The sequence below is a fragment of the Empidonax traillii genome, unplaced genomic scaffold (genome assembly GCF_003031625.1).
Source record: "Empidonax traillii isolate 1590-97213 ecotype Southwest subspecies unplaced genomic scaffold, ASM303162v1 scaffold429:size503459, whole genome shotgun sequence".
NCBI lineage: Eukaryota > Metazoa > Chordata > Aves > Passeriformes > Tyrannidae > Empidonax > Empidonax traillii.
This window is the reverse complement of record NW_020955622.1, coordinates 59,394-74,702: the sequence shown is the minus strand read 5'-3', so window position 1 is coordinate 74,702 and position 15,309 is coordinate 59,394. Positions and strand designations below refer to the sequence as shown.

The 15,309-nt window shown below is 39.2% G+C and overlaps 1 protein-coding gene across 4 annotated transcripts in view; it reads left to right on the top strand.

Annotated features, from left to right (window-relative positions):
* TASP1 (taspase 1) overlaps positions 1 to 15,309 on the top strand; it is a 71,783-nt gene that overhangs the window by 10,984 nt on the left and 45,490 nt on the right. For 2 of the 4 annotated variants that reach the window (XM_027894486.1, XM_027894487.1), the window contains exons 5-7: positions 2,077 to 2,197; positions 3,378 to 3,462; positions 8,809 to 8,888. In XM_027894486.1, the coding sequence (XP_027750287.1) occupies positions 2,077 to 2,197; positions 3,378 to 3,462; positions 8,809 to 8,888 (286 nt within the window). The remainder of the gene's footprint in view (positions 1 to 2,076; positions 2,198 to 3,377; positions 3,463 to 8,808; positions 8,889 to 15,309) is intronic. The other 2 variants (XM_027894488.1, XM_027894489.1) reach the window with 2 other exon arrangements.

Here is a 15,309-nt window from a genome sequence, read left to right as displayed (position 1 = left end):
TCCATCTTGAGACATAAAGTGAACTAGTACCATTCCAGATCCTCTACTTTTTTTCCCTCCTCTCTTTTGATTATTACCTTTATCAGCTGGTAGAGAGCTTTGTGTCTTGACTGCAGCAGGTTCTGGACGGTGTTACCAGGACTTCTCCTCTGATGGGTCCTTCTTATTCCCATTATTTGTCCATGACATCTGCTCTAAAATAACAGCTCTCCCTGCTTTGTGGCAGTGACAAATCTGTGGAGCACAAAACTCTTCCCCTTGCTGATGTTCCTGGGTTTAACACCCTGAGTGAATGTCTTTGGAACAGAACATCAGAGATTTGTCTCCAGCTCGCAGGTCTTTGCACTCTGGTTACCCAGGGACCAGCAGCTTGGACAAGCACTGTTCATCCTGAGCATTCCTGGTTTTACTCTATCCTCCAAGTACCTTTCACCATTCAATTCCTTCACCAACTTAATTTTCTTCGTAGTTGTTGACCCTGGGGAGCAATGAAGTCAGTTAAGCCAGTGGCTACTCTGACTTTTCTGCCTCTTCTAGGCCATCTTTTTTTTAAAATTTTTTAAAACATATTCTCCCCCTCCCATTTTTAGGCAAAGTTATTTGTGCCACACTTAACTGCAAATGTTTCATTATCCTAAAATCACTTCAGATTTATTCATTTGCTATGAGGCTTAGCTGTCAGAGTGAACAACAGAATAAATATACGCAGTGAGTTGGAATAACTGTTGTGGATTAAAATAGGGTGGGGTAAAGTGGGGTAAAATCTTGTGCTGCTTCAAAAGGAAGAAGCAGAAAATAAAGGAGTTTCATGATTATGTATTAATCATCTATCATGTACTCATGGTTCTTCAGGAAGGTAGCATTTTGGTGACTCAAACACTAGGAAATCTTTAAATGTCTCTGTAAATTAGAATCAGCATCTTGCCAAATAGATCTTGAATTTACTCACTACTTACTCATTTGAAAGTTAACAAAAGCCAGCTGACATCAGATTTATTTTTCATTTTTCTGTGCTCGTCTCTCTTTTGTTTCTTTGAATTCACTGCAAAGCAGGAGGTACAAAACCAAACCAGTTCCTTTAAACCCTTAAGACAGAACTTGGAGCTGTTTCCAGTAATTTGTTTCCTTATCCAGCCTTTATTACATGTACTGGAGAAGTGTGACCGTCTCATTTCACTGACATGTTCACATGTGGTCTGGACAACTCTTTGTCACATCCTGTACACTGGTTGTAATTTGAACATATGAAAACTGAAAGGCTGCAGCATCTCTGAAATTGCCCTGTTTGGCTGTTGGCTTTCTGTGCTTGCATCCAGAAAGAGGGGATTACGCTGAGCTGGGGGATTATATTCAGCTGCCAGTGGGACTCCTGAAATGTGCTACTTGGGAATTTTGTGGTTCTAAAGTCCTCTGATGAAACGGGTGGGTGAAAAGGGGGTGTGATTCTAGCATGCAGAACTTGCATTGTTTGAGAACACTGGGTTTGTTAAAAGCCACAGAAGGTGCTAATAAAAAAGAGGAGTTAGGTTTGTGATGCTGTTAAATGTTGTTCTATGACCACAGTAGTAACTGTCCTTATGCTGATGGTCAGATAGAAATTTTACAGAGTGACTGAGTTAGTGATGCCATTTCTTCACTTGTGCTTGCAGAGCTGCAGTCATAGCTTAGAATGTTGAGAAAAACATGCATGTCCAGTTCTGTTTTGCAGCACTGTCATCCTTGAGAGGCTCAAAGGTACACTGTGGTCTGTGCAGTGACTGTTAGATTAATTAATTAATTAACTGAATGTTGATTGATTGTAACGCTTTTTACTTGAATAGAAATGATCATAGATTGTTGGGTGATTGGTTTTTATGTTACTGTGTTATTACACCCTTTAGAGGGTGAGAGGTATCCACTGTAGTAATTTCAGATGCTCTGTTCTAATTGCCCTTGTTTTTGTTGTGGAAGATCAAAGTGCTGAAATAAGAAGATGCCCTGCACCGAGATCAGTGTTGTCAGATTAATTATAGAGAGGTTTTGATCTGTCTGCTCTGTTATGGATCTGGCCTTACCCTGTTTTGTTCTTATTTTTAGGACTCTCCTTTCACAAATGCAGGATTGGGATCTAACCTAAACCTTCTGGGTGAGATAGAATGTGATGCCAGTATAATGGATGGAAAGTCATTAAATTTTGGAGCAGTTGGAGCACTGAGTGGTATGTTAACTATGTATTACAAAGCTGACTGCTGATTTAGGTGCAAAGATCAATTTTGTTCTTTTTTTGTTACTGCTCTGAAGGAGGGGACACGTTGTAAATTCTACCTTGTTTAAATAAATCCTAACCTTTTAGAAAATGGAGAGGCATTCCTGCTCCCTAAAATGCTGGTTTGGGTTAATTTGCTTTGTGTAATATGATGTCTTGTTAGTTCACTGAGAATTCTTTGGTGCAGAGCACTTTTCTGTGATACCACACAATATTCACAGAGAGGCTGAGTCTGCTCAGATCAATTTGTAGAATGATAACTTCATAGTAAAATTCAATTGTTAAAAAATCTTACAGGCATTTTGTGCTTGTTTTTGTTCTCAACCTTCTCAGAGAAGTTACTGGTACATAATTCAATCATTTATTTGCATATGGGACTTATTTAATCTGAGAACTAGTGTGTTTCTCTTTTTTTTTTGTCTAGTTTTAGCTTTCAGAGCAAAACAAATATAGATATACAGTCCCAAATAGGGATTGCTGAGGTTTTGCTGTAAGTACATGAACAGTCTTAGCTGTTACTTTTGAATGGCTTTTCTGACAAGTTTTCAAGCTTTGTTCTTTATCCTAGAATAGTTCTAAACTGTGGTAATAGCTTCCTCATGTAGATATAAATCTAAAATAAATAGTAAAATTAAGTGTTTCAAGGCCTGTTTGTTAAAAAAAAATGTCTCCTTCCAACCATGGGGAAGGAGGAAATGAGGAAGTGAGAGAAAGCTAAGCCTGAATCCTCTAATCCCTGTTCTGGCCTGGTAGGTCCAAGTGCAAACTCTTTCCATCTTGAGAAATTAATGCCCATAAAACATCTTTAGCCTTTAGAATACAATAGATTTAACTTAAGATTTCTGTGGTGGGAGATCACTCCTACTATTTCAATATGGTTCTTTCTTTTTTTTTTTTTTTTAAATAAATGTGGGGGAGGTGTTGACTAGAAGGCTTTGTCACTACTGACAGGATGTGAGGGATAAACTGAGGAAGGAGGTACTACATTGAAACATAACATAAGGTGTCTCTTAATGGCTTGACAAACCCTTGGAAATCAAAAGAATCTGCCTTCCTTTGCCAAAATGAACACTGCAGTGCTCTGTGGAAAAATATTTTAATGTTTTGTTCCCGTTTTTTGCTAACTTTTCAGGAATCAAGAATCCAGTTTCGGTTGCAAATAGATTGTTGTGTGAAGGGCAGAAGGGAAAACTCTCTGCTGGCAGAATTCCACCTTGGTAATTGCTTTGTTCTGCTTGACTTTCCTTTGGTCTTTGCTCTCCATGCATGCAATATTTGAAGGTTTTATCTTCCCCCAGGATGGCTGGTGCTGTTTTACATACCAGCCTTGAAAAAGGAGATAAGCTCTGTGCTCTGATCTTGAAACATCTTGGGCACCCGGTGAAGTTGTGGGTAGAAGGAAGTATTGGGAATAGAGGGCAACATCCCTTTGTGATAGTTTCTATCTGTATCGTTATTTCCAGTTGTAATACTCAATCCTTACATTTACTACTGTAGCATTTTGAAAAATCCCAAAATATATCAAGGTGAAAGGGAAATTCTACCCCTTATGCCTCTGTCTACCTTTTAAAAAAGCAACAAGGTTTTTAACAAGAATAAAAAATAGTCCTACTTTACTGCCTTTGTGGCTTTGTTTTGTAGCTGTAGTGTGGAAATGTGCAGTGTTTAGTGACTTCCTCTTATTTTAAAGACAGGTTTAGTAGTATTTACAACAAGAATGGAAACAAGCACTCTCTTACTGAGGTGGGTGGGAAGAGGTAACTATTAAATGCATAATAATTTTAAATATTATTGCATCATTCTGGGGAGAATCCAAGAAATGTCAGAACTGGTTGCTCTTAAAACCACCTTATTCTCATTAACAGTTTAACTTGACAGGTAGAGAACTTGAATTATTCATTCATATTAATTGACTGCTGTTGTCTGTCACCTGTGGCAGAACTTGCTGCCTTTTTCCTAACTGATGGTCAGTATTTGCAGAAGTATCAAACTAGTATTTTGGTATTTTAAAGTATGTATATTTAGAATCACAAATTTTGCTTTCCTTACTTGTGTTAGTCTGTAAAATTAGCCAAGGAGTTCATAGCTGGATGGTGAGGAAGAGCACGATTTCAGTGTTCTCTCGTGCTGCAGAGGAAGTTCACAGATCAAAAGCAGCCAGCCTGAAACCAAACCATTAGCAGACAGATTTTGCATTTGAAACTCTTTTCTTTAATGGAGAAAGTGAAGAGTAGCTGCAGAGAGGTTCACTAAGGAATAGGAACTTTAACTTCAATGGCTGTTAGCTCGTTTCTTTAGCTGTCAGAAGAAAGTCAAGTTTACCTGAATTAGAGCATCAAATGGGGTGGTTTTTTGGTGTTCCAGAACTAGTACTGAAGTCTCTACAGGAGCAAGCACTTGGGATTGTTCTGTCTGTAACATCACAGCATTCTAGAATTACTGTCAGGAAGAGCACTTGGGCATTTTAGCATGTTTACTGTGACTTTATGACCTCATTTATGCTGCTGTAGTTTTAAAAAATAACTGAATGGAAAAAAAAAACCCCTGCACCTACGTGGGTTGTGCTTTGGACTTGCTTTGTACTCACAGGGTATCCCAAGTTCAGGTGGCAGAGCTCGTGGTCCCTGAAGGTGGTGGCTGTGGATGATTTCACGCCTCGCCTTTCTGACAGGGCTTGGTGTCACACGTTGTTTTGGGAGTGAAACACATTCCTGCCCAGGCTGGGAACTCATACAGTTAAATGACAAGAGAGCAACCGTGTTTTGGCATTCCTAGCAAGTGTCAGGATTTTATTTTTTATTTATTTTTTTATTTGGGAAGATGCGCAATTTTCATCTCCTTTGTCGTTGGCGAATAATGTACTGGGGAGTCCTCCAGATGCTGTTTGTTAGAGAAACCTGTGGTAGAGACTGTTCCTGTAGCTTGATCTAAGCTGGCTGAATGATTTCTGGCACGTGAAAACTTCACGAGCTGTGTGAGATTAGTAAAAGTGGGATTATGGAGGTCTTTCTCTATAAAAGAACTCATGAAGTCAGTTTGCTTGGCCTGCTTCTACCTGTTCAGGGCCTGTTTTTATAGTGAGTTCAAAACCAGTTCAAAGTGGTGTGTTTCTGATTTTCAGTAGAAGAAATTCTAATGAGTGTGAGTCGAGTTATTCAGAGATGGCAAGGAGTGATGAAGTGTCTCAACTGATGTGTCCAGTTTACTGTAAATTGCTCTGTAGAGTCTGTCCTTCTGGATCAATCTCTAGTTGTATTGTTTGAGACACAGAACTCCTCTACTCAAATTAGAATTTGAAAAGTTTGGAGTATCCCTGAATGCATAAGTGCATTTCTTGAAACCTCTGAGGCCCTCACATCTTTCTGCCTTACTTTATTGTGCTCAGCCTTGGCAGGATTTTCTCTCATGCAGGAACAGAAAATGCTCATAAATCTTACATATTCTGCTGCAAGATATTCCTGTTTGTTGTATAACTTTACCAAAGGAAGCACTATTTTAATAGCACAGCTACAAACTGGACGAATCTTTGGAAGTGATCTTCAGTCACTCAGTAGTGGATTAGATGTTTTGTAGTAATAAGCTGGAAAATTTTCTATTCCTTGCACTGAAACTTTGACCTTTCTAAGGAGAAAAGGTTTATTTACATCTGCTGCAGTTGAATGGAGATTTGTCAAATTTGCAGGATAGGACAAACACACCTAAATGTGTCCTCTCTTAGAACTCCTTAATACTACTGACATCAAGTCCATGCCCATATTCCTTTTTCAGTATTAATACTAACCCATATGGGAAAGAATTTCTTCTTTTTTCTTTTTTTTTTTTTTTTTAAATCTAAATGCATAAGGATTTGTAATTGCTTCAATTTTACAATATTTTATGCAGAATACCCAAATTGTGTAACTTGTAGGGCTGTGCATGGGCAAGAAAGTGCCTGGAGCGAGTGAGGACTTGCACCCCCTTCTACCTCTGTTCTGTCTTTCTCCAGAACAATTTCTTCTTTGTATCAAGGATTTCAGAGTGATTTTGCTACATTTTGTAATAGAACATTGCCAAGTGAATTGGTTACATCCAGGACTGCCTTGACCACCTTTAATGAACCAAACCTCCTGCTGTTCAGTTGGGTGTGCCCTGTCTCCTTACAGCCCCTGTGAAATGGTCGTGTTTGGAGCAAACAGCACCAGGAAAACCAACTTCTTGGAGAAAATTCTCTGAAAAGACCATTTTAGAGACCTTTACTTGCATTTTCCATTAAATATGGTCTAGCAAGCCTGGAACTGGAAGGCATGTGCAAGCACTGGCTCCTTGGTGGGAGGATGTTTTCATCTTCTGTGTGTTCTGTAACAACTGCAGAGCACTCTGATACCTTAGCAAGAAAGATCTTTGTATCTTGTTTTTGCAGAACCAGCTCTTAAGAGTAGCAGAGAACAAACCCATTCATCATTTGTTTATGTTTTTGGGGTTCCCCCCCCCCCTTTGGAAAATGGCAGTTTGAATTAGCCTAAAGGCTTTTGAAGCTCGGGGTGGTTTTGACTGCTTTTTATAGTGCTTTATTCACTCTTCTCCCTTGCCCCCAATAAATTAAGCTTGTCTGTGCATTTATTTTTATGTACAGACAACAAAGCACTGAGATCCTGATGTTATTTGTCTTGTAAACAGTTTATTTGGACTTTTCTATGATTACACTGTCCTTTCAAGACATCTTAACAGTTGAAAAAAAAAATGGTGGGTGATCTCTGTGGTGTTGTGGAGCCTCAGTTAATCCAGCTAATCTAACTGTTCTTTGGGAGCAGAACTGCAAATACTTTGGGCTCAAAGAAGGAAAGGAATCTAGGAATTAAGGGCTGAAATGTGAACAAAGTAAAAGTCGTATCACTGAAATTATTTAAAGGCATTCTTGGGTGCTTTTTTGGGCTCTCATAATTATGAGTGACTTCTTCTGTGTTTTTAAGTATTAAAAAGGCAATTGTAAGATTGCTTGTGAAACACAGTGTTTCTGAGTGACCTGTGCTATTCAAGTTACCACATATAAAACTCCTCATGTTTGAGCTTGACGCTTTCTGCACTTAACCTCCCTCTCTGTGTAAATTGTTTTGAACTGCAAGTGCTTATTTACTTCCTAAGAACGCATTGTTGCTAAAAAAAGTTTTATTCTAAAGACCAAAACCACCCTCTTTAAGTCAATGAAGGAGACTATTTAATTAGGTTTAGCTACAGCTTGCATTTCTCTCTTATGTTAATGAAAGTGCCAGGTTGTTTTTTTGAGCACTCATTTACCTAACAGGAGATACTTGAGTTCTCCCAAGGTACCCAGTAACTTATTCTACATTATCTTGCTACATGAATAATTCTTATCTGGAGCTGCATTATCAATGGTAAGAAATATGCATTTAATAATTCAAATTCCCATCTGGATAAGCCTTTTTTTTGAGACTTTTGTATGGAAGGACTGGACACACCACTTGTATTGGTTAAATCATAGAAAGATGGAAAGTACCACCTCAAAATGCTACATCCTGAAAGCTGCAGGTGTCAGATATAGCACTGTCAGGAAGACTTCCAACAGTGTTAATGCCAGCAAATTTGCTGTATGTATAATTGTCTCAGAACCTGTAGAACTACGTGGCCCCAGGGACTATTCTGTTCAGAAGCCTGGTATTTCTGTAAACTTTTCTAATTGCTGTAAATCCTCACTTTTTACTTCTCACGTCAGTGTTGTTATTCTTAACTTCATAGCCCATTTTTGAAATAAGATTGGAAATTATTGTCCTTTATTGTGTTTGTTGCACAGCATCTTTCTGGAAGTGTCTGGTTTCCAGCTCCTACATTCTCCTTTTCGGGCAATAGGATGAGTTTCTTCAAAGGGAAACAACACAGATAGTTGAGGCTTGCTTTTATTCCCCCCCTCCCTGAGAGTTCCATGTCTGTGTTTTGCTCTCACTCATTGTCACAGCAGTGTGTGCTGTCTCACTACTCTAAAGTGTTCAGCAGTGATTAGAAAAAAAAAAACTTCTCAGGGGGTTGGGGGTTTTTTACAAGTATATTAAAAATTCAGCAGGCTAGTTTCATTTGTAATTGCTTGATAAAAACTCCATGAAATAGACCTTAATCCTTCTAGATAAGCTTAATTTTTAGCCTGTGTTGTATTTCTTGAAATACTTTTTGATATCCCTGTGGCACTGGCTGACTTTCCTGGAAATACCTTTTTCACCTCATTCATCCCATGGTCTCGGCCTTCAGGATCTTGCTAAGTTGTTGTAGAGAGCAAGAGTCTTAGACAGGCTTTGTCCTGCTTTAGCTGCAGTTGAAAGCTGGTGCTATTTGGTAAAGACTTCCAAATTTAATAGCACTTGTGTTTATCCAATAATAAAACCCACTGTCAGAGCTGCATAATCTTAATGAAAATACATAAGGTCGCCGAGTGTAATGGTAGCTGACAGTTCTATGCAACATAGACAGCTCACAATTTAAAGATGACCAAACCAAATAGGAAAAGAAATAATTGCAAGGAAAGGGGGATTTTTGTTATATGGCTTTGTTTAAACTCCCTCTTCTGTGTCTCCTAGCTTTTTAGTTGGTGAAGGAGCTTACAGATGGGCAGTTGATCACGGGATACCAGCATGTCCTCCAGGTATCATGGCTACAAGTGAGTAAACTGGTGGTGTCAGTAGGAAGAACAGGGCAGAGTAATTTTAGATGGTGCCTCAGCTTTTGTGGTGCACATCAATTCACTGTTCCTAACGTTCAGCTGGCTTGGTGGTGTTATGGTATATAAGGGTGGTTTAAGTTTACTAATTTAAGTTATCTACATAGAAAAAAAACCTTGGAACTATTACTTCAGCTGCATTTTGGCAGCATCTAATTGAAGTGAATCTGTGATTCTAGGGCTAAATCCAGTGATGGACCTATTTATTTACTAAAATGTAGGTTCTTTACCAGCTCAGTCCTGCAGGTGTCCAGCTGTGATCCCTCTTGGATCCTAAAAGCCCCAGCCACGTATCACAATTCAGCAGGTGCCAGTTTGACTCTCAGATTCTGTAGTTACACCCAGCTCTGAGTCTTTGTCCAGAACTGCTCTGGTCTAAACAGGCTGTCAAATTAATTTGCCTTTTTTTTTTATTTAACCTCAATAGGCTTCACTATGTGATGGAATAACCCAGTCCAGAAAACAGACTTGGTTTGTGCTGTATATTAGTAATAGTCTCTTAGGAAAGCTTTTTGTCTTAAGATAAAAGAAGTGATTATGTTATATTGATACACCATCTATAAACTAGGCTACAAATCAGTGCCCTTACCCATTAAAAGGAGGATGTTGCTCCCCTTCCTTCCCTTCTCCAGCCCCCCCTCCCTTTTGGAAAGTGTTGTTGCTACTTTGTAGTTTGTTGCAGGGTGAACATGCCCTGTGCTGCCTGTTGTGGTTATGCAGGAAAAATCAGAGGCCATTACCCAAAGGAGGAGGACACAGAAGGTTACAGAATGTTTCTTTATTTTCCAGTAAACAGTGTTGCTGCTTAAAATGTTTGCCTGGTCCCTAAATCAGAGATTAAAGCCCAGGACTCCCATTAAGCCTTTTTATCAGGTCTGATTCTAAATGTAGATAAATATCTAGAAATTGCAGTTCAGAGTTGTTAACACTCAGTGCTTAAGTGTAACCCCTGAAACAGTGGCACTGTTTCACTTGACCATGCCAATTTTCATACATATTCATGGTGCATTTCATTTTGAACAGAAAGTTTTCGTTTCTGGCTCCACATGACTGAAAGTTTTGCCCTGTCCGTGTGCTGTCCAAAACAGCATTTGCAGAACAACTGTTGGGCTCAGTTAAGCAGAACATCTTTATTTCTGTGGCTCTAGAAAAAGTAAAAACACCTAAAGGTTTGTGGGGTTTGTTTGTTTGTTTGTTTGTTTTTTGCTTTGTAGGAAAATAGTATAGGAGATGCTTTAGAAAGGAGCTCTCCTGACTAATTCTGTTTGCATGCACAAGTCTCCATTATTTCTAGGACCAGTGTGTTTCTGTTGTGACAGAGATGATTAGGTTGTGACATTGATTGCCAGATGATGCCTTTACTAGTTAAAATGTACCCTGGTCAGAGCAAATCCACATGTTACATCTTAAAAATAAGAAGGACCACTGCTAGTTTGCTTTGCCTAACCCAGACTGTGAATTTTTGTTGGAGAAAGATTAGAATAATAATCAAGCTCCAAAATACCACTGTTTTAGGGTTTTTTTTTTGTCTACTCAGTGCATTCAGCATACTTCTATTTAACAAAACGATTTGCATTAGAACAGTTGAAACAACCAGGACTGACAAGTTAATTTTGCACTATAATCATTAATTTCTTCTCTTTTAAAAAACCCCAACAGAACAGCAAGAAAGAGCAAACAAAAAACCTGAAAAATCAGTTCTAGAAAATGTAATGCTGATTTTCATCCCAGTCCTTAGCAAAGCCAGTTTTGTATCACATTGACCTCTGCTCAGTGGGACTGGAAAATAATCATTAACACCACGTGTGACAGCGTGGGATTGTTAGAGCTGAAAAATTGGAAACTCATAGGTAACGTGTAAGAAAGATAAAACAGATTTATCCAATGTTACCATGGAAGGGATGCTTAGATATGCTTAAGAAACAATTAAAAAGATTGTTGTTTCCAAGCAACCACGGAGAGATGTCATCTGAAGCGAGCTGTTGTGTTAAATGATGTAATAAACTCCAACTAAAGGGAGACCTTTTGATTGTGCTTGCTACAATTGCCATGGTAGAGCTTGCCTGGAGAATTGGGGGGTAATTTGACTTGAAATTCCGTGACTGATGAATAGCTCTGTAAAAGAAGAGCTGAACTAATTGCCAAACACCAGAAGAACACGTGCAAAACTGAGTTACGAAGAAACCAAACCCAACTCCCCCCCAAAAAACCCCCTAATCCAGATTTAGACAGGAGGAACTAGGTGCGTGTTTTGGCTTCTCCGTGCTGCAGGTGGAAAATACATTCTTGAAGTTGTGTTATTGTGTCTCCCTTTTGCCAGACCTGAGATGGGATGTTCCATGTGCTGTAGGGCTGGGTTTGGGGGTGGGTTTGCAGGGATGGGGCTCAGCCCGTGGTGGGTAACAAAGGAACTGGCAGGGTTAGCTTTGGCATCACGCTCCGTCATTCCCTCACAACTGTCAGAGTAGCTCAGCCCCAGACTGAACCATGTTTTAAACCACTTTAGTTGTTGAACTACATCAAGGTTATGTCAAGGCTCACCTGCTTTTTCTTCTTCAGTTTGCCAAGTATGTGAGGAAATGGGATTTCTACCGTTTGGAGGGACCTGGTGGCTTTCCAGTGCACAGAGTGGGTGGTTTAAAACAAAACAACCCCTGAAATGGGATCTGCCTGTATTGCCCACAGCCTGCAAGGAAGCTGAATTTATTAATTCCTGCCTGTACTAGAGCCTGATGCCTGCCAATACAGAGCCCAGACTGGCTTATCCCAGTGCTTTGTTACCCTGTGCTAGTGAAACTGCTTTGAAAGTGTAATCGAAGTGCTGAGAGTGGAATTACAATTTAGAAATGCTGAATTACTGCATAATGCAATCTCTTACAAACATTAAAAATACACCTTAAATATGCAAGGTTTGAGGTGCATCCTCAGCAGCCAATATCTGTGCCTGCAATGGTAATAACCAAAACACTTACCTGAAATTGGGCTCAACTGGTAGCAGATGCTAATTGATTGATTTCACAAATTTAATGTGGTGTAAGACAGCACCTTTCTGGGTGCTTACCATGCTAAGTGTCTGGAGGGAAAGAAAAGGAAGGTAACTACTCATGCAGCAGACTTGGAACTGTGGAGGCGAGGGTAAGCACTTCAGTAAATTGGTGTGCAAGAACAAAAATAGCTGCAGTGGATCCACACGACTGGATAACGGGAATCCAAGAGTAGCCACAAATTATGCTCAAGGAAGAATGTAAGAATAGAGCAAATATATACTTCCCTTCTTCTATCCCTTGTGTTATCCCAGACTCTAAATTCCTGGCTCCTGAGTGATTCCGGTGTACATGGAGGCGAACAGTGGCATTTGCTGCCATGAAATTGTTGCTTCCTCTTGAACACAATTAGTTTCCAGCACCTGCAAAAACCTTTCCAACTATGAGTTGTTTGAAGAACTACCTCATTTTCCTTATTTTGAGACTTGATGAATAAAAGCTGCTGGTTTATTGTCAGGTCCCTACTCGGAATGGCTGTTAAGTTACCCAGGAAAAAAAAAAGTTGGGCCAAAGTTACCTAGAAGATGCTTTGAATAAAAATGTCCATGGTGCAGGAAAGGTTGATTGATGTTGAAAAAAAAAAAAAGAGATGTCTTCCAGGAAGTACTAAGAAATGGTTTGTCCAACAGCAGTTTACTCTGAATTCTTGTTATGAATTACAGATTATAGAGCAGGAGAGGTAGGTTATTTTTTTTTTAATATGTTTTTGATGACAAGTGCCTCTTTTTCCCATTCATGTTGCAGTCTCTAAGTATGACAGCATGGGAAGTAGCATTAGTATTCTTTTAGTCCCAGCACAAGCCTAAGTGGTGTTAATTTGTCATTTAAAACAGCTTTGTTAAAATGAAATTTATTTTCATCTGCCTGTTCTCATTCGTGCCATTTATTTCAGCAACTGCTCAGCGAAATTCTTCACAGGATCATTTGAATTCCTGTGGGTTAACTAATTTGCTAGTATATTCCTTTTTAATTTTCTTCTCTCCAATAGTTGCATTCTCTTTTAATATGGAATAGAAAGATAAAATGCAGAAAGCTTTGCTTTCTGGCTCTTTCAGTTGACTCTAAGAACTGTCTGCCAGGGGGTGCTGTATGATTGGTCTGCACTTTAAAGATTCAAAAATATTCGTAGACTTTTCTTAGTATTTTCAGTTTACAGTTTGCTTTTAAATAAGGACTGCTGAACAACCTACAGGTTGCATAATGATTTGTAATGACTGTAATAGAAACCTTGGAGATGGTGTTTGTGTTCCCAGGGTAACCAGGAAGGTTTGAGTATCGTCCTGAACTTGATGTGCTGTTTAGAGGTGCTGGAAATTTGCATTTGCTACTTCTGTATTTACAACTTAATTGTTCACTTCAGTATTTTCTGAATCTTTAATGTAACCTGAGAATATGCAAGGGAATAGATGTGGTAAATAAAAGCATGGAAATTTTAAGGAAACACGGACTTCTTCCTAAAAATGTTTTGCATTAACCTTGGACAAGAAATGATAGTGTGTTATAATAAACGACCTGTCAACTACAGTACACAAGGCTAGAATAATTAGTAGATGTGTATCAATAGTACCCTTATTTTAAAAACAATAGTGCCTGAGTCTTGCCTTTTTTCCTGTGGTTTCAAGGACTCTATGAGTAGGACAAGCCTGATTTTTCTCTCTAATGACTTTTCTCTTACCTCTGTTCTCTGGATCATTTCCAATGGGCTTTGAAAGGTGACTAAGAGAAAGTTCTGAAAAGCTGTGTAAAATGGGGAATGCAGTTTTCTTTCATTTACTTAGTCACTGAATCATTATCTAATAGAACTGTCAAGATTTTTGATTAAATTTTTACTTGTACGTAGTGTAACAGTAAAAAGAGTTAAGGGAATAATCAGAGTGCCAACATCATTAGTACAAGAGAGGAGCAGATGATGTGCAAGTTTTTTATCAAGCAAGTGGCACACAGATGACATCTCTGAGCTGACTCAGAGACTAATGATCTCTTTCTTTCTTTTCCACTGACCTGCTTGGTGAAAATTATTTTCTTCTCTCTTTTCCTTACGTGGTGATAATGTTGAAAAAAGCCTATGAAAGAGCTGCATTTATTATCTAGCTGTGCTAGTTTAGGAGATGAATCTTGTGCTAATTAACGATGTAATGAAGGCCTTGTGGCCCTTTCTCATCAGGGTACCCAGGAATACAAACCCCTTTTGATAATGGGAACGTCTCTAACAGTCTTAGCTTTGAGCACAACGTGCCTGGGAGACTTTTCTTCTGCATTTACAGATAATACATCATATTCTCAAGTGCACCTTCTGACGACACATCCCATAATACCAACCTCTCCTGCAGGCCAGTGGTGTTGAGCAGGAGCTACTTCCACCTGTTCTGTGCTCAGCCACTGAACATTCTCCACAGGGAGAGAATGGGGAGGACTGGGAAGGTGTTTTCGGGTCATTATTCATTCATTCTTAAAGAGGCATCTCGTGCTGCTTTGCAGGGACATGTGATAAACACCATAAATGGGACACTGGGGTGCTGAGCTTTTAATAATATTTTATTTTAATAATATTTTAGTAGTTTAGTTAACAATATTTAGTTCTCTTGTCAGCTGTTAAGTCTTTAATCTGGATGAGGCCGGAGCATGGCACTGTAAGATGAGCAGGCAGTCATTTTGTAAGGCTGTGGGGCTTTTTGTCCTTTTTTTTTTTTCCTTCTTCCTCTCTTAGCAGCTCTGAGGTAGTTTTCTGTGTGCATAAATGAGGGGGCAGGACAGAATAGCTGTTTGTATTCTGTGGCTCCCAAAACCCATCTCTTCTAAGCATGAGTTTGAGCATCCATGCTGTTGCTGAGTAGGGATTTACTGCCAGGCATTTTTATCTGAAAGCCCTTACTTGATTTGTAACTGAACTTTTGAATTCTTGAGCAAAATCAAAGAATGTTTTACTAAATACCTTTGCATAGATTCTAACAACAAGGCCTCTGGGCTGTGATCCAGTGATTTTTCAAACTAAAATTCCATCTGTTCCCTTACCTCTCTTTGTAGCTTCCTCCCCAGTCAGTAAGCTCTGCCTCTCTTTATTTCCCCTTCTCCTTGGCCCCAGGTAACATCAGGCTGGTGTAGCTATATTGCATTTGTTTTGGGAAAACATCCCTGTGTTCTGTCCCTTTCCTCTTCCCAAGCTTGGAATATGCTGTCTTGTAGGAGAGAGGTGAGAGTGGTTTTTATCCCGGCATTAAGGACAAGTGAAATTTCTTGGCGTCCTTGCACCACGAAGTTGAGGCTTTGTTTTAGATTTAACGTGAATTATGAACTAAAACTGTGTGTAGGAGTTTTCC